The following is a 20,065-nucleotide window of genomic DNA, read 5'->3' on the forward strand; positions in this document are numbered from 1 at the left end:
AAGCGGATCCAACACAGCAGCGAGAGTCCCGTCCACAGCGGAGCCAGCAGGAAACCATCCCAAGCGGAGGCGGATCAGCAGCGCAGAGATGTCCCCAGCCGATACACAGGCAAGCAGTACATGGCCACCGGATCGGACCGGACCCCCTCCACAAGGGAGAGTGGGACATAGGAGAAAAAGAAAAGAAACGGCAGATCAACTGGTCTAAAAAGGGAGTCTATTTAAAGGCTAGAGTATACAAATGAGTTTTAAGGTGAGACTTAAATGCTTCTACTGAGGTAGCATCTCCAACTGTTACCGGGAGGGCATTCCAGAGTACTGGAGCCCGAACGGAAAACGCTCTATAGCCCGCAGACTTTTTTTGGGCTTTGGGAATCACTAATAAGCCGGAGTCCTTTGAACGCAGATTTCTTGCCGGGACATATGGTACAATACAATCTGCAAACAATAATATTTGAATAAAAATGAGATGACTTATTTACAATTAATCCAACACACGGTCTCCTTCAGAACCTTCTCCAGCTCATCTCCAGGGCAGGAGATTAGTCCGTCCAAATGGGAGACTTGGCCGTGTAATGCCAGATAGGTTGTTATGTAACGTTTCCTACAAGGATCGCAACGTGGCCTCAGAGCGCCGACCATCTGCCTTCATCACTCCAGGTTCTTTCTCAGCTGACACCTTTGGAGGTGAAGGTATGGCCGATCATTGTTTTCGTCTGAGGTGAACAATTGTCGCCTATTCCGGTCCAAGTGAGAACTGATCTGAGGTACAAGTGCCAAGCTGGACAAGAACCGCCTTGAATGTGAAGTGGTGTTATTTCCTGGTTAGACAGGCGCACCAGCAGTCCCTGCTTCCCGTGTGTGGGTGAGCACGCACCAAAGCTGGGATTGCATCTCTGTTGACACCTCCGCACAGTCAGCATGAAGCAGGGAGAGAGAAACAAGCAGACCGACTGACGGAGAGCAAGAGGAGGACAGAGGGTGCAAGAGAGAGGAAGAGACATTTGAGATGTCGTACAAAACTGATCCTCACGTATTTTAATAAGTATGTGATAATCAGCACATCATCTTTTTAAAGACAGAACTTGGAAGCCTTTTGGTCTCTGACAGCCTGAGGATTTTACTGTGTCCAATTTGATCTGGTGCCGAAATGACGAATGGAAGAATGAGACTCATCTTTATTATGAACTATTAAGAATTGGAGTAAAGAATTCCTACAAGGTAAGTTTGACACGATTCCATTTGGATTTGTTCTAAATCTGCAGACTTTCACCTTCAGATCCGTGCATCACAACAAGGATGTGTTTTTGGTTCCCATAAAGCCGCACTTCTCAAAGCCCAGTGTGCCATGTCAGCCCACGCTGTTTCCCGTTGCCATGGAAACTATTGCCCAGCGCTAAAAGCGGTTCTTTTCTGTGCTGAGAGTGCATGAGTGTGTTTTCGGAGAGAGGAGAATATTCCTTTCTGATATGTGACAGCTTGATGCGGATTCTGTACTCAATGATGAACCTGTTCTGTTTCTCCTTCTTTTTGTCATCCCTTTAAAGATGGCCGCCTACGCTTTCGCTGTCGTCCTCTCACTACTCGTCGGCTGTTGCACCTCGCACCCGTCGCCGCCGCCTCCACTGGGGTGTAGTGAGAATGTGGAGCCTCCATACAGAGTGCTGTGTGACTTGGAGTCGGTGTGGGGTGTTGTTCTGGAGGCGCTGGCCTGCTGCGGGGGCCTCACATCCCTGATCCTGTCCGCGCTCCTGCTCGTCAAACTTCGCTCCATCTCCGACCCGGCCAGGCGTTCTGGCGTGGGCCCCCTTCTGCTGCTCCTGGGCACGCTCCTTGGGATATTCCTCATCTCTCTTGCGTTCCTTGTGGGAAAGAACCAGGTCCTGTGCGTGATCCGCAGGGCCTTCTGGGGACCCCTCTTCGCCCTGTGCTTCTCCAGCTTGTTGGTCCAGGGCGTGAGGCTCAGGAGGCTGGTGGTTGGGAAGTCCAGCCCATCCGGGAGCTCGCTGGCTGCACTGGGCTTGGCCTTGGCCTTGGTTCAGGGGATCATCTCTGCGGAATGGGTCCTTCTCACTGTAGTCAGGGAGGGCCACCCGGCCTGCGAATACCCACCTCTGGACTTTGCTCTGACGTGCAGCTACACCCTCGGGCTGCTCCTCATTGCCATGGGGCTCTCTCTAGGGGTGGTGTTGTGCGGGGGAGAGTTCGGGGTCGAGGGGCCACCTGAGTGTGAGGAGGACAGGGACGGAGAGAACGACAAAAGGAGATGGAAGTGTAACGCAGTGTGGCTCTTCCTGGCTAGTCTGGCATCGGCATTGCTTTGGGTGGCCTGGCTTGGCTTCTATCTCTATGGGAGTCAAGCAGTGAGGCTCAGGGGGAAGGCGGGGAAGGCAGGGGGAGGAGCCGGAAAGGCGGAGGACCGTCTGCTGGACGAGCCCGCTCTGGCGGTGGCCCTCGTCGTTCAGGGATGGATCCTGCTGCTGTTCCACGCCATTCCAGAAAGCCACCTGTGTCTCTGGAACCGACCACAATGCGGCACGCAGGATTTCTTCGACACCAGCGAGACGACGCCTCCTTCGCACTTCAGAGACGAGCTCCCCGCACATTCTCACCAAGCCTTCCAGGAGAACCAGGCCTTTTCTATGGAGGAGCACAGTGCAAGTACGCCCGTGCTTTGAGTGTGTCAGTGAGTGTTTGTGTTTGGATGTGCCATCAAGTAAAACATAGGAGGTCACACTTTTTTGTTTATTTATTTTTTTTTAGTCCTGCCCAGCTTCTCAGGAAAATCATACAGATTTACTTTACAAAAGAGAAGTGTGGGATATTTCTCTTGTTGCCTTATTTGTATTTGACTTTATCAAATATATTTATATTATCATTTGGTTCAGTCAGGCTGGAGCAGGAGGGGATAGAAAGAGGGAAAAAAAATGAAGACAGAGGGGGAAATTGTGGGGACCAGAGGCGGATAAGAGAGAGAAAAACAAAAACGGCAAAGACAACAATACCAATAACAACAACAACAATAGAACAACATTAGCAAATAGGATATGTACAAATATGATGGTTGAAGTGATAGCAAAGAAGCAGTTGGTAAAAGAATCAATACAGAAATGACAATGAACATTATCACACTACACATGGAGTAGTACAAATACCAATAGAAATAAAACTATTGATAATCAATCAATCAATCAATGTTTACTTATATAGCCCTAAATCACTAGTGTCTCAAAGGGCTGCACAAACCACCACGACATCCTCGGTAGGCCCACATAAGGGCAAGGAAAACTCACACCCAGTGGGACATCGGTGACAATGATGACTATGAGAACCTTGGAGAGGAGGAAAGCAATGGATGTCGAGCGGGTCTAACATGATACTGTGAAAGTTCAATCCACAATGGATCCAACACAGCAGCGAGAGTCCCGTTCACAGCGGAGCCAGCAGGAAACCATCCCAAGCGGAGGCGGATCAGCAGCGCAGAGATGTCCCCAGCCGATACACAGGCGAGCAGTACATGGCCACCGGATCGGACTGGACCCCCTCCACAAGGGAGAGTGGGACATAGAAGAAAAAGAAAAGAAACGGCAGATCAACTGGTCTAAAAAGGGAGTCTATTTAAAGGCTAGAGTATACAAATGAGTTTTAAGGTGAGACTTAAATGCTTCTACTGAGGTGGCATCTCGAACTGTTACCGGGAGGGCATTCCAGAGTACTGGAGCCCGAACGGAAAACGCTCTATAGCCCGCAGACTTTTTTTGGGCTTTGGGAATCACTAACAAGCCGGAGTCCTTTGAACGCAGATTTCTTGCCGGGACATATGGTACAATACAATCGGCAAGATAGGATGGAGCTAGACCGTGTAGTATTTTATACGTAAGTAGTAAAACCTTAAAGTCACATCTTAAGTGCACAGGAAGCCAGTGCAGGTGAGCCAGTATAGGTATATATGTATGTATATATGTATATAAAGGTATATACAGTATAGGTATATATGTATGTATATATGTATATAAAGGTATATACAGTATAGGTATATATGTATGTATATATGTATATAAAGGTATATACAGTACAGGCGTAATGTGATCAAACTTTCTTGTTCTTGTCAAAAGTCTAGCAGCCGCATTTTGTACCAACTGTAATTTTTTAATGCTAGACATGGGGAGACCCGAAAATAATATGTTACAGTAGTCGAGGCGAGACGTAACAAACGCATGGATAATGATCTCAGCGTCTTTAGTGGACAGAATGGAGCGAATTTTAGCGATATTACGGAGATGAAAGAAGGCCGTTTTAGTAACGCTTTTAATGTGTGCCTCAAAGGAGAGAGTTGGGTCGAAGATAATACCCAGATTCTTTACCGTGTCGCCTTGTTTAATTGTTTGGTTGTCAAATGTTAGAGTTGTATTATTAAATAAAACTCATTTGTATACTCTAGCCTTTAAATAGACTCCCTTTTTAGACCAGTTGATCTGCCGTTTCTTTTCTTTTTCTTCTATGTCCCACTAATGAATAATAACAATACTTTACCTCTATTATCAACAATACAATTGTCCAAATGCAACAATACATACATGTAATGCTAACTTGGAATACAAAATAAAGAAGATAAATGGAGGGGAAGAAAGAGAAGCCAGCTATATTAACCCTGCAGGCTGTTATAGTAACAACAATAGGAGGTCATAGTTTTGACACCGAGGGCGAGCAAGCACCAGCTGTAAGTGTACAGTTGCTATGCAACCACGGATGATTTGATGGTGCTCTTTTAAATGCTGCATCAACATATACAAATTACCGTATTTTCCAGACCATAGGGCGCACCGGATTATAAGGCGCACTGCCGATGAATGGTCTATTTTCGATCTTTTTTCCTACAAAAGGCGCACCGGACTATAGGTCGCATTAAAGGAGTCATATTATTATTATTATTATTATGTTTTTTCTAAATTGAAAACACTTCCTTGTGGTTTACATAACATGTAATGTTGGTTCTTTGGTCAAAATTTTGCATAGATTATGTTTTCAGATCACCTTCAAGCCGCTTTTTGACAGTCGCTTCTGGATGCGCCGTTTTGTGGGCGGTCTTATTTACACGGGTAACCTTCGGCAGCATCTTCTCTCCGTCATCTTTGTTGAAGCGGTGTAGCGTGCAAAGACGGGAGTGGAAGAAATGTCAAAAGATGGCGCTAACTGTTTTAATGACATTCAGACTTTACTTCAATCAATAACAGAGCAGCATCTCCTCATCCGGAAACAACATCAAGGCCGGAAATGTGTCCCGTGAAAAAACGTCCGACCTGAACTCTAATAACTAAAGTTCCTTGGGTGAATAATGTAAACTCACTACACCGGTATGTTTTACCGCTTTCATGGCGAGTTTACTGACAGATATAAGTAAGAACTTTACACTACTTTATGTTAGAAATGGCAACAGTGGAGGATGAATGTCCCATAACAAAAAGAGAAAAAAAGAAGCTTAATCTACCACATTGTCTCCACGGACTGCAAAGGCGGACACGCGCAATTTTTCAGGATTTTTGTAGATCCCAAATACAATCAGCAGGCACCAGAAGGTAAGAAAAGTTGCTTTGGCATAATTTTGCAAAACAAAACGCCAGATAATATGTCTTACTTTAAACACACCATAATAATCTTCGTATGTTTAATGCGAAGACATTCTATCAAGCGGTGCGGCTTCACAGCTTACCAAAGTCGTACTAAAACATTTTTAAAGATTTTTGAGCGCCGCGTGCAATGTTCTATATTTTTAATGGAACATATCAAATCTGGACAGCATGGTGGAAGAGGGGTTAGTTAGTTCGTCTGCCTCACAATACGAAGGTCCTGGGTTGTATCCTGCGCTCAGGATCTTTCTGTGTGGAGTTTGCATGTTCTCCCCGTGACTGCGTGGGTTCCCTCCGGGTACTCCGGCTTCCTCCCACCTCCAAAGACATGCACCTGGGGATAGGTTGATTGGCAACACTAAATAGACCCTAGTGTGTGAATGTGAGTGTGAATGTTGTCTGTCTATCTGTGTTGGCCCTGCGATGAGGTGGCGACTTGTCCAGGGTGTACGCTGCCTTCTGCCCGAATGCAGCTGAGATAGGCTCATGCGACCCCAAAAGGGACAAGCGGAAGAAAATGGATGTATGGCATATCAAATGTTGGTGTTGTTAACTTGAGTCATATTGCCATCATAGTGAAGTCTGAAGATATCTCTTATGTTTGACTGCCATAACAACAAAACAAGTATTTACACAACTACTGTATGCTTGAGAAGCAACAGGATGATTGGTATCGGCTCAAACACTTTGCCGGGAAACAAGCACTCAAGCAGCACTTTAGCCGGACTGCCTTTAAGCACTTTTTAAGCAGTTTTCCATGAAGAATCAACTTATATATATACTAAAACTCCACTTTTCAAAATATGCTAGCTTGTTGCTAATTTACATGAATTCTTCCGAGAACAAGTTATCGATTACGATTCTTGATTTTACATGACAATTTCAACACCTCCACGTTTGCTAATCAAAACTATAACTAAGATGCACGTTACAATCACACAGCTAGAGTGTAATGAATACAATACTGGAAATTTCGGACCATATGTGAGTTCAAACCCCGGCCGAGTCATACCAAAGACTATAAAAATGGGACCTATTGCCTCCCTGCTTGGCACTCAGCATCAAGGGTTAGAATTGGGGGATAAATTCCCATAAATTAATCCTGGGCGTGGCCACCGCTGCTGCCCACTGCTCCCCTCACCTCCCAGGGGGTGATCAAGGGTGATGGGTCAAATACAGATAATCATTTCGACACACCTACTGTGTGTGTGTGACAATCATTGGTACTTTAACTTTAATATGGTGCAGTGCATTATAAAAAGTGTATTTTGATACAAAAGACGCACCGGATTATAGGATGCATTAAAGGGGTCATACTAAGATGTTTTTTTTGACATTTAAAACATTTCTGTCAGGAAGTGCTGGTGACGAACCCCAAGATGCGAGGAAATCATGACTTTAATGTCAAAAATAAAATGCAGGAATCAGGAAGCAGGAAACAGGCAAACTGGAAACAGGTAACATCATACAGCAAACAGGAACCATCTGACTTTACTCCAGCACTGACTGGGAGGAGAGGGAGGTATAAATAGTAGTCGGCTGATTGACACCAGGTGTGGCCAGGCTGCCAATCAGCTGCAGGTCAGGGGAAACAGCTCTCAGGCAGACAAGCAGGAAACTGAACCAAAATAAGAGCATAAACACAGAGGAAACACTAAAACTTAATCCAACCTGTCAGTGACAAGTCTGAGAATTTCTTTATGGTCTACAAAAGATGTGTGGATCTTTCGTCAAAATGTACATAGATTGTGTTACAGATCATCTTCAAGCCGCTTTCTGACCGTCTCTTCATGGGATGTCTTATTTACGTGACCCAGGATGGACCGCTCGCCTGTATCGGTTGGGGACATCTCTACGCTGCTGATCCGCTTGAGATGGTTTCCTGTGGACGGGACTCTCACTGCTGTCTTGGAGCCACTATGGATTGAACTTTCACAGTATCATGTTAGACCCGCTCGACATCCATTGCTTTCGGTCCCCTAGAGGGGGGGGTTGCCCACATCTGAGGTCCTCTCCAAGGTTTCTCATAGTCAGCATTGTCGCTGGCGTCCCACTGAATGTGAATTCTCCCTGCCCACTGGGTGTGAGTTTTCCTTGCCCTTTTGTGGGTTCTTCCGAGGATGTTGTAGTCGTAATGATTTGTGCAGTCCTTTGAGACATTTGTGATTTGGGGCTATATAAATAAACATTGATTGATTGATTGACTCCACTTCGACAGCGTCTTCTCCCTGTCGGATTTGTTGTACTGGTAGTTTTTAGCTCTTCCATAGCGGGATTGCAGACAGACTAAGTAGGAACTACACTATTTTGACTCGGGGGCCACATTCAGAGAAAATATGTGTCTGGGGGCCGGTATATCTATTTTTAGGGACACTAATACAAAACTTCACAATAATGTCTGATTAAATGCTAAAAACGTTATGACAGACCGCATTAAAAAACGTAATGGAATTTTTATTTTTTCTATGAACGATAAAACACTGAATATTGACAAAATATGAAGGCCACACCATCTTTTGATTGACATATTTTACAATTAAGTGAAACGCCAAAAAAAATGCAACAAACAGTGAAATGTGAACAAGAGGTACAAAATAAACCCACCTACAATCTGATACATCTGATATATCACTAAGCTTTAGAACTTTGTTGTGTAAAGCTCTATCTATGGAAACGCTTCCCGCCCACACTGCTTGGTGCCTCGTTTGAGCTGCTGTGACGTAGATGACCATAGTAACTAAATAGTTAGATTACCATTGTAACTGGTATATCATCCATAAGCGCATATTCCAACCATTGAAATACTTTGTATAATTCGGGGGTCGGCAACCCATGTGGGTCTAGAGCCATATAGCGCCGCCCTAGTGGCTCTCTGAAAAATGGAAAAAAGATAAGGGGACAAAAACATCTTTTTGTTTTAATTTGGTTTCAGTAGGAGGAAAAAGATGACATAAACCTCCCTAATTGTTATAAAGCACACTGTTGGTATTAAACATGCTTCACTGATCCGAGTATTTGGCGAGCGCCGTTTTGTCCTACTAGTTTTGACGATCCTCGAACCCACCATAGTTTGTTTACATGTATAACTTCCTCCGACTTTCTAGTAGTGTTTTATGCCACTTCTTTTTCCGTCTCATTTTGTCCACCAAACTTTTAACATAGTGCGTGAATGCACAAAGGTGAGTTTTGTTGATGTTATTGACTTGTGTGGAGTGCTAATCAGACATATTTAGTCACTGCAAGCTAATTGATGCTAACATGCTATTCAGGCTAGCTAAAAATGTACATATTGCATCATTATGCCTCATTTGTAGCTATATTTGAGCTGATTAAGTTTCATTTAAGTCATTTTAATTCCATTTACATCTCAAACTGTATGTAATCCGTTCATTTTCTACCGCTTATTCCCTTCGGTGTCGCGGGGTGGATTTTAATTTTTTGTGGCTCCAGACTGATTTGATTTTGTATTTTTGGTCCGATATGGCTCTTTCAACATTTTTGGTTGCCGACCCCTGGTATAGTTGAACACTTACGGTCATTAGAACACATCATAATGGCAGCTACAGTTTCTACCTTAAAGATCTACAAAAAATATTTGGGAATGTCCGGCGGGCCAGATTGAAAAGTTTAACGGCCCGCATGTGGCCCCCGGGCCTTAATTTGCCCAAGTCTGAACTGCACGCTACTTTTTATTAGAAATAGCAACAACGGAGGATGAATGCTCCCCCAACAAGAGGGTAGACAAGAAGGGGCTTATTGACTTCTGCGACGACTACAAGATCGGACGCTCTTAAGCTTTTGAGACTTATGTAGATGGCAAACACACATCTCTACGCTGCTGATCCGCTTGAGATGGTTTCCTGTGGACGGGACTCTCACTGCTGTCTTGGAGCCACTATGGATTGAACTTTCACAGTATCATGTTGGACCCGCTCGACATCCATTGCTTTCGGTCCCCTAGAGGGGGGGGGGTTGCCCACATCTGAGGTCCTCTCCAAGGTTTCTCATAGTCAGCATTGTCACTGGCGTCCCACTGAATGTGAATTCTCCCTGCCCACTGGGTGTGAGTTTTCCTTGCCCTTTTGTGGGTTCTTCCGAGGATGTTGTAGTCGTAATGATTTGTGCAGTCCTTTGAGACATTTGTGATTTGGGGCTATATAAATAAACATTGATTGATGATTGATCAACAGTAGGGCTGTGAATCTTTGGGCACCTCAGCATTTGATTCGACTCTTGGGGGTAACGATTCAATATCGATTCAAAATCTACATGTCAGGTTCTGTTGGTCTTGAAGCCCAATATGCAGACATGGCAGGTGTAGCGCAGGTAAACATGACTTTAATGCCCAAAGGAAATAGTACAACTGGGCCGTGTACATGCATGGAACATGCCAACTGGAAGCAATCATCAAGCCCTGTGTGCAGGGCAGGCCGGTTTATAAAGAAGTCTAATTGGAAACCACTAACAGGTGTGACCAGTCTGATAATCAGTGGCAGGTGAGGGAGAAAAGCGCTGAGGGAGACATGCAGGAATTAAGAGCACTACTCAAGAAATAAACAAACTAAAGAAGCATAACCGGACGTAAATGTGACAGATCGTCACACTATTTTTTTTTAATAACATTGGATACCAGTTCTATGATAACTACATTCCTCCATAAATAGATAAAAGGCTCTGTTTAGTTTCTATATTACTACAAAGAAACTCATTTGCTTAATACATTTTTTAAAAATAAAAAATGTTGCTTTTTTTTTTTTTTTAGCAATTATGAATAGTTACAAAAGAATCATGATTAATCTGATTTATTTTATTTTGTTTACACCCCTGATTAGTAGGTACCATTAGGTCAGAAAAGTTGGTTTTGTATAATAGGTCAAAACATAACACCAGATAACATGTCTCCTAATACAGTGTTTTTCAACCACTGTGCCGCGGCAAAGTGTGCTGTAAAATACAGTTTGGTGTGCCCTGGGAGATTATGTAATTTCACCTATCTGGGGTAAAAATATTTTTTGCAAACAAGTAATTCCATCCATCCATTTTCTCTCAATCAATCAATCAATGTTTATTTATATAGCCCCAAATCACAAATGTCTCAAAGGACTGCACAAATCATTACGACTACAACATCCTCGGAAGAACCCACAAAAGGGCAAGGAAAACTCACACCCAGTGGGCAGGGAGAATTCACATTCAGTGGGACGCCAGTGACAATGCTGACTATGAGAAACCTTGGAGAGGACCTCAGATGTGGGCAACCCCCCCCCCCCTCTAGGGGACCGAAAGCAATGGATGTCGAGCGGGTCTAACATGATACTGTGAAAGTTCAATCCATAGTGGCTCCAAGACAGCAGTGAGAGTCCCGTCCACAGGAAACCATCTCAAGCGGATCAGCAGCGTAGAGATGTCCCCAACCGATACAGGCGAGCGGTCCATCCTGGGTCCCGACGAGCGGTCCATCCTGGGTCTCGACTCTGGACAGTCAGTACTTCATCCATGGTCATCGGACCGGACCCCCTCCACAAGGGAGGGGGGGACATAGGAGAAAGAAAAGAAGCGGCAGATCAACTGGTCTAAAAAGGAGGTCTATTTAAAGGCTAGAGTATACAGATGAGTTTTAAGATGAGACTTAAATGCTTCTACTGAGGTAGCATCTCGAACTGTTACCGGGAGGGCATTCCAGAGTATTTTCTACCACTTATTTTCTTTTTGGGGTTGCGGGGGGCGCTGGTGCCTATCTCAGCTACAATAGGGCGGAAGGCGTGTACACCCTGGACAAGTAATTATAGTCTGCAATTAATGTGAGTGTCGGTGCTGTCTAGAGCTCGGCAGCGTAATAATGTCATACTCTTCCATATCAGTAGGTGGCAGCAGGTAGCTAATTGTTTTGTCGTGACCACAATATGTGGGAGACAGCATGCAGGTGAAAATATATTTAAGGCTAAAACCAAAAATAAACAAAAGGTGAGTGCCCCTAAGAAAAGGCATTGAAGCTTGGGGAACAAAACTAAAACTGAACTGGCGCAAAGTAAACAAAAACAGAATGCTGGACGACAGCAAAGACTTACTGTGGAGCCAAGACGGCGTCCACAATGTGCATCCGAACATGACATGACAATCAACAATGTCCCCAAAAAGAAGGGTAGCAACAACTGAAATATTCTTGATTGCTAAAACTAAGCAGGTGCGGGGAATAGCGCTCAAGGAAGACATGAAACTGCTATAGGAAAATACCAAAAAAACAGGATAAGTCACCAAAATAGGAGCGCAAGACAAGAACAGCCACAGTAGTAGTACAGAAGAGCTACAGTATATTGATGCATGCTTGGTCATGGTTTAAAGTCATACCCAACAATTGCGACAACGACTTTTTATTGTCAATCGACTACTGAGTTTAATTTTTTAAGGATTTCTGCTAGAAGTGTGCCTCCGGATTTTTTCAATGAAAAAAATGTGCCTTGGCTCAAAAAAGGTTGAAAAACACGGTCCTAGTAGATGCCATTTTGGGGCCCTTTGCACCCGTATGTTGAAGCAAAGTATGTTTGAGTAGGGTAGCCGCAACCTTACCAAAGTCCTACTAAAGCCTTTTGACAGATTTTTCAAGCGCCGTGTGTAATGCTCTATAATATAATATAGAGCATTACACACGGCGCTTGAAAGTTACCCATGCCTTAGGCACTAATACACGCCCATACCATCACAGATGCTGACTTTTCAACTTTGCGCCTATTACAGTCTGCATGGTTCTTTTCCTCTTTGTTCTGGAGGACACAACGTCCACAGGTTCCAAAAACAATTTAAAATGTGGACTTGTCAGACCACAGAGCACTTTAACAATTTGCATTAGTCCATCTTAGATGAGCTCGGCCCACCGTTTCTGGGTGTTGTTGATAAATGTCTTTCGATTTGAAAAGTAGTTTTAACTTGCACTTGCATATGTAGCGAGCAACTGTAGTTACTGACAGTGGTTTTCTGAAGTGTTCCTGAGCCCATGTGGTGATATCCTTTACGTGGTGATGTTACTTTTTGATGCAGTATCGCCTGAGGGATTGAAGCTCACAGGAATGACCTCTTACGGGCAGTGATTTCTCCAGATTCTCTGAACCTTTTGATAATATTATGGACCATGGATGGTGAAGTCCCATAATTCCTTGCAATAACTCATTGGGAAATGTTGCTTTTAAACTGTTCGACAATTTGCTAATGCACTTGTTCACAAAGTGGTGACCCTCGCCCCATACTTGTTTGTGAATGACAGAGCATGTAATGGAAACTGCTTTTATACCCAATTATCGCACCCACCTTTTCCCAATTAGCCTGTTCACCTGTGGAATTTTTAAGTGTTTGATGAGCATTCCTCAAACCTTCTCAGTCTTTTTTGCCACTCGTGCCATCTTTTTGGAAATTCCAAATGAGCTAATATTTGCAAAAAATAACAACATTTTCCAGTTTGGACATTAAGTATCTTGTCTTTGCAGTCTATTCAATTGAATATAGGTTGAAAATTATTTGCAAATCATTGTATTCTGTTTTTATTGACCATTTACACAATGTGCCAACTTCACTTTTGGGGTTTGTATAATACATACGCTCTATAGGAGCAACAAGATGTTGTTTCTACACATTTCACATATCTTTGTGCCTAAGCTTCTAACACACACTTTTTTATATATATATATATATATATATATATATATATATATATATATATATATTCACACAGCAATAAAACAGCCAAAAGCACACAACAAATTTCCATCTGAAGAATACATGCAATATAGAGTCTATATTTTCAATCAAACTTCAAAGTTTTGGTGTTGCTTGCTTACAGGTACTTGCTCGCGTCATTTATTGAACAGCCGTCAACTTGCAGTCACCACGTATTACTTATGTATGACTGCAATTTTCTGGTTGGACTTATAATTGCACCGTCTACCCCCAAAAAATGCTTAGAGGTCGGTAAGCACAACTTGATTAGGCGCAACATGTTATAAGGCGCACTGTTGATTTTTGAGAAACATTTTTAAATGTGCCTGATACGATAAATACGGTACTTAAAATTTAAACACATCGTAGCCTATACACTACTGCCATCTAATGTCTTGGAATAGCAACTGCGTGTGAAGTCCACTATATACCACAGCACCGTACAGTGGTTGCAAATGAGACCCAGCTCAATGTTAAATACTAGATAAAATAAGATTTTATTCAAAAGATTTTTACAAACATAAACGCTTAGCACATTTTAACACATAAAAGTACTAAACATTTATACCATTGAGTAGAGAAATCGATTCAAATGCGATAGGTACCCATCCCTAGTCATAGCAGAGAGAGAGACATTAAGGGTCTGGTGTGAGAAGTCCAATACTACGGTATTTGGACCGACTTCTCAGATGAAGTCCTACACCTTTCCACAATAAAAGAGATTCCTCTTTTTAGGCATTATAAGAAGGCATGACTCCATGCACACGCACATTCTTACTCCTTGCAGGTTCTTAATGATAACTGAGACAACTCATAACATGAATAAAATACAAAGACTCAAAATTAGAGATGTCCAATAATATCGGACTGCCGATATTATCGGCCGATCAATGCTTCAAAACGTAATATCGGACATTATCGGTATCAGTTTCAAAATGATCAGTATCGGTTTCAAAAAGTAAAATACATGACTTTTTAAAACGCCGCTGTGTACACGTACATAGGGAGAAGTACAAAGCACCAATAAACCTTAAAGGCATTACCTTTGCGTGTCGGCCCAGTCACATAATATCTACGGCTTTTCACACACAGACAAGTGAATGCAACGCATACTTGAGCAACAGCCATACAGCTCACACTGAGGGTGGCCGTATAAACAACTTTAACACTGTTACAAATATGCGCCACACTGTGAACCCACACCAAACAAAAATGACAAACACATTTCGGGAGAACAGCCACACCGTAACACAACATAATCGCAACAGAAGAAATGCCCAGAACCCTTCTTCCGGGACGCTACAATATATACCCCCGCTACCACCTACCCCCCGCCCAACCTAAACCCACCCCAACCCCGCCCACATCAACCTCCTCATGCTCTCTCAGGGAGAGCATGTCCCAAATATCAAGATACTGTTTTGAGGCATGTTTAAAATAAATAATGCACTTTGTGACTTCAATAATAAATATGGCAGTGCCATGTTGGCATTTTTTTCCATAACTTGAGTTGATTTATTGTGGAAAACTTTGTTACATTGTTTAATGCATCCAGCCGGGCATCACAACAAAATTAGGCATACTAATGTGTTGATTCCTCGACTGTATATATCGGTATCGGTTGATATCAGTATCAGTAATTAAGAGTTGGAGAAAATCGGAATATCAGATACATCAAAAAAGCCATTATCGGACATCTCTACTCAAAATCAATCCAAAGTCAAACGTACGTTGCATAATAAATACGTGTCATCTAATTAATGCGATCAGTCTTGCGCAGGTCTACAACCTTGGTTGAGAAATTTAAAAAGTGGACAATGATTCTGTGACAGGGATGTTTTAACCAGGACTAAATCCTGTGCTTTATACTGATTGGTAGAATATCCAATCATATTTCCCTCATAATGTTTTTTGTTTTTTTTTGTATAATTTAAAAACAATTCAGCAGTAGGATGTCTATCTATGCTTAAAGATGACCAAAATAGTACAAACATAAACAGTGTTAACTGACAATCATACAAAATCAAGACATCTACCAGATTAGTGACATGCACGTTCTTCCCTCACAAGGTATTTAATGTTCATGCAACAGAAACCCCTTGATTTATCGGATTACCTAATAGTCTTTTAGGATAAGGGATGAGTCATTCCACATTCCACTTTGAAGGAGAGACTGCTAGAGAACTAAATAATAAGCTCCAAGGACAAATCAGGTGAAGGCAATGGAATAAAGAAATCCTTGCAGTACCGCATGTATTCTTCAGATGGAAATTTGTTGTGTGCTTTTGGCTGTTTTATTGCTGAGTGAATATATATATATATATATATATATATATATATATATATATATATATATATATAAAAAAGTGTGTGTTAGAAGCTTAGGCACAAAGATATGTGAAATGTGTAGAAACAACATCTTGTTGCTCCTATAGAGCGTATGTATTATACAAACCCCAAAAGTGAAGTTGGCACATTGTGTAAATGGTAAATAAAAACAGAATACAATGATTTGCAAATAATTTTCAACCAATATTCAATTGAATAGACTGCAAAGACAAGATACTTAATGTCCAAACTGGAAAATGTTGTTATTTTTTGCAAATATTAGCTCATTTGGAATTTCCAAAAAGATGGCACGAGTGGCAAAAAAGACTGAGAAAGGTTTGAGGAATGCTCATCAAACACTTAAAAATTCCACAGGTGAACAGGCTAATTGGGAAAAGGTGGGTGCGATAATTGGGTATAAAAGCAGTTTCCATTACATGTTCTGTCATTCACAAACAAGTATGGGGCGAGGGTCACCACTTTGTGAACAAGTGCATTAGCAAATTGTCGAACAGTTTAAGAGCAACATTTCCCAATGAGTTATTGCAGGGAATTATGGGACTTCACCATCCATGGTCCATAATATTATCAAAAGGTTCAGAGAATCTGGAGAAATCACTGCCCGTAAGAGGTCATTCCTGTGACCTTCAATCCCTCAGGCGATACCGCATCAAAAAGTAACATCACCATGTAAAGGATATCACCACATGGGCTGAGGAACACTTCAGAAAACCACTGTCAGTAACTACAGTTGTTCGCTACATATGCAAGTGCAAGTTAAAACTACTCTTCAAATCGAAAGACATTTATCAACAACACCCAGAAACGGTGGGCCGAGCTCATCTAAGATGGACTAATGCAAATTGTTAAAGTGCTCTGTGGTCTGACAAGTCCACATTTTAAATTGTTTTTGGAACCTGTGGACATTGTGTCCTCCAGAACAAAGAGGAAAAGAACCATGCAGACTGTAATAGGCGCAAAGTTGAAAAGTCAGCATCTGTGATGGTATGGCCGTGTATTAGTGCCTAAGGCATGGGTAACTTACACATCTGTGAAGGCACCATTAATGCTGAAAGGTACACACAGGTTTTGGAGCAACATATGTTGCCATCCAAGCAACGTTATCATGGACGCCCCTGCTTATTTTAGCAAGACAATGCCAAGCCTCGTGTTACAACAGCGTGGCTTCATTGTAAAAGAGTGCGGATACTAGACTGACCTGTCTGTTGTGCAGACCTGTCTCGCATTGAAAATGTGTGGCGCTTTACTAAGCCTAAAATACCACAACAGAGACCCCGGACTGTTGAACAACTTAAGCTGTACATCAAGCAAGAATGGGAAAAAATTCCATCTGAAAAGCTTCAAAAATTGGTCTCCCCAGTTCCCAAATGTTTAACTGAGTGTTATTAAAAGGAAAGGCCATGTAACACAGTGGTAAAAATGCACCTGTGGCAACTTTTTTGCAGTGTGTTGCTGCCATTAAATTCTAAATTAATGATTATTTGCAAAAATATATACTTTTCTCACTGCGATTATTAAGTATCTTGTCTTTGAAGTCTATTCAATTGAATATAATTTGAAAAGTTGCAAATGATTGTATTCTGTTTTTATTTACAATTTACACAACGTGCAAACTTCACCGGTTTGGGGTTTTGTACTTCAAAAGTGATTTATTCAGAGTTTAAGTATTTACATACTGTATTTAAATGTGTCAATTAATTCACGATAAGTCCTGGGTGAGCTGGAGCCTATCTCAGATGACTTGGGGAGAGAGTCGGCCTGGACAGGTCGACAGCCAATCACAGGGCATATTTACAACGTGCAGATACGGAAAAAATTGTTATGACAAGGAAAACTCATTTTTCCGCAATAATTTGTCAAATGTGACAACTCATCCAATGGTTATTAGTAATAATAATAATTATTGCTATTATTGCTATAATTAGTTATAATTATTGCTTGCTTCCCACTTATGCTTACAGTGGTTCTGCTCCTCAATTTTTGTTAGCAATCCGCTCCAAAGATTGTATTAAAACAGTTTTTCCTGATAAAAAAATAATTTCAATCCAATGAATCCCTTCCAAACATCCACAAATATTACTATAAAAATATGTTATTGCAAATAATGAAACACATTTAAATGACGAATTAAACGATTATTGAAGCTTTCACGGCGTCAATTTATGTTTATTGAAGACTCTTGTTGGTGAAGACGGTGATGAGGGAAAAGAAAGTAGGGCAGGTGAGAGCCATGGGGACGCCATCGTCGTACAGTCTGTGGAACGCTCTCCCTGACCACCTGAGGCCACCTCAGACTGTGGATGCTTTTAAAAAAGGCTTAAAAACCCTTCTTTTTAAAAAAGCCTTTTTTTTTTTGATGTATTCATACTAATTCTAGCTATTAGGCTTTTCTGGTTTTTAAATTGTATTTATTTTTATTATTTGTATTTGTTATTTGCTCAAAGTAAAGTGCTTTTTACAAATAAAATCTATTACGTGGACCCCGACTTAAAAAAGTTGAAAAACTTATTCGGGGTGTTACCATTTAGTGATCAATTGTACGGAATATGTACTGTACTGTGCAACCTACTAATAAAAGTTTCAATCAATCAATCAATCAATACAGAGGAACCTCGATTTACGAATCTCTCATTGCACAAATTTTTCGATTCACTTTTCAATTTTTATTCCTAAAGAATTGTAACGACCTACCTGGTAGAGTTAAGGAGTTTTGTGATTTCCAGCCGTGAGTCCACCACGGGGCCAGTGACAGTGTGTGTGCGTGTCGGCAGGGCGGCTGCATAGGAAGATGACAGTTTAGCTTATTAAATAGAAAGTTGATCCATCATCCTTTTGTCATGTTTGTTTGATACACAGTACTGTATAGCACTTTATGTTGTGTTCAAAGTGTACAAACTTGCCCATTTGTGATGTTTGCATTGTTTCTTATGAATAAATTTGCTTCGATATACAAACTTCTGTTTACGATCGCTGTTCAAGAACCATTCCAGTACGTAAATCGTAGGTCAACTGTACTTTGCTGTGTTTTGTTTTTTTAACGCAATACTTTTTCTCATCTTTTTATCAAGGTGATGACACATGTAACTATATTTGGGTCATATTGAATTGTTTTGCAGTTATAAAAAATAACAAAATGGACAAACACTTAGTTACCAATGGGTGATTTGCGCACTTGACTCTGGCGGAATGATACACAGGCAAACTGACAAGTTTGTTAGGAGAAATGTTTGGTCAAAATACCGAAGACGGGGAAAACTTTTGGCCCAAATTTTTGTTGAAAACCAAATTATACAAAAAGGCGTATGAAAACCACTGTACATCACTTAAGGGGCATCAAATTAATTTTAGAACGGGGGCCACATGCAAAATCTACTCCCATGTGGGCAACACTGGTAAAATCACGGCACGATGAGGAAAAATAAAGACAACTTCAGATTGTTTTCTTTGTTTAAAAATATAAGAAGCATCTTCTGAAATTGTACAAATCATAATGTTGTTGTTTTTTTTTACACTTACATGTTGCGGTTAATAATATTCTGTCTTTATTTGTAGTTTTTTTATGTTTTCTGAATACATTATGTGATAATGTTTGTCAGTCAACTTATTGGTGATCATTTTAAATCTATCAAGATAAAAAAATTATTTTCAAAATCAAATTACAGTATGTTACTTATGTAGTTTGATCAGTAGTCCGCAACTGATGCACTAACATCATGTGGTTTATTTTGTACATATGTAGTACCATCTACAGTAGGGCAAAAAAGTATTTAGTGAGTCACCGATTGTGCAAGTTCTCCCACTTAAAATGATGACAGAGGTCTGTAATTTTCATCATAGGTACACTTCAACTGTGAGAGACAGAATGTGAAAAAAAAATCCAGGAATTCACATTGTAGGAATTTTAAATAATTTATTTGTAAATTATGATGGAAAATAAGTATTTGGTCAACCATTCAAAGCTCTCACTGATGGAAGGAGGTTTGGGGTCAAAATCTCACGATACATGGCCCCATTCATTCTTTCCTTAACACGGATCAATCGCCCTGTCCCCTAGGCAGAAAAACAGCCCCAAAGCATGATGTTTCCACCCCCATGCTTCACAGTAGGTATGGTGTTCTTGGGATGCAACTCAGTATGCTTCTTCCTCCAAACACGACAAGTTGAGTTTATACCAAAAAGTTCTATTTTGGTTTCATCTGACCACATGACATTCTCCCAATCCTCTGCTGTATCATCCATGTATCCATTTTGGTATAAACTCAACTCGTCATGTTTGGAGGAAGAAGAATACTGAGTTGCATCCCAAGAACACCAAACCTACTGTGAAGCATGGGGGTGGAAACATCATGCTTTGGGGCTGTTTTTCTGCTAAGGAGACAGGA

General features: G+C 41.4%; 1 protein-coding gene across 1 annotated transcript in view; it reads left to right on the plus strand.

Moving 5' to 3' along the window:
- The first annotated feature begins 1,016 nt into the window (after positions 1–1,016).
- The window catches only part of gprc5bb (G protein-coupled receptor, class C, group 5, member Bb), a 21,210-nt gene continuing 2,161 nt past the window's right edge, over positions 1,017–20,065 (plus strand). The window contains exons 1-2 of the mRNA XM_061881325.1: positions 1,017–1,221; positions 1,548–2,661. Of these exons, the coding sequence (XP_061737309.1) occupies positions 1,548–2,661 (1,114 nt within the window). The 5' untranslated portion in view covers positions 1,017–1,221. The remainder of the gene's footprint in view (positions 1,222–1,547; positions 2,662–20,065) is intronic.

The sequence above is a fragment of the Nerophis ophidion genome, linkage group LG20, assembly GCF_033978795.1.
Source record: "Nerophis ophidion isolate RoL-2023_Sa linkage group LG20, RoL_Noph_v1.0, whole genome shotgun sequence".
NCBI classification, from domain to species: domain Eukaryota; kingdom Metazoa; phylum Chordata; class Actinopteri; order Syngnathiformes; family Syngnathidae; genus Nerophis; species Nerophis ophidion.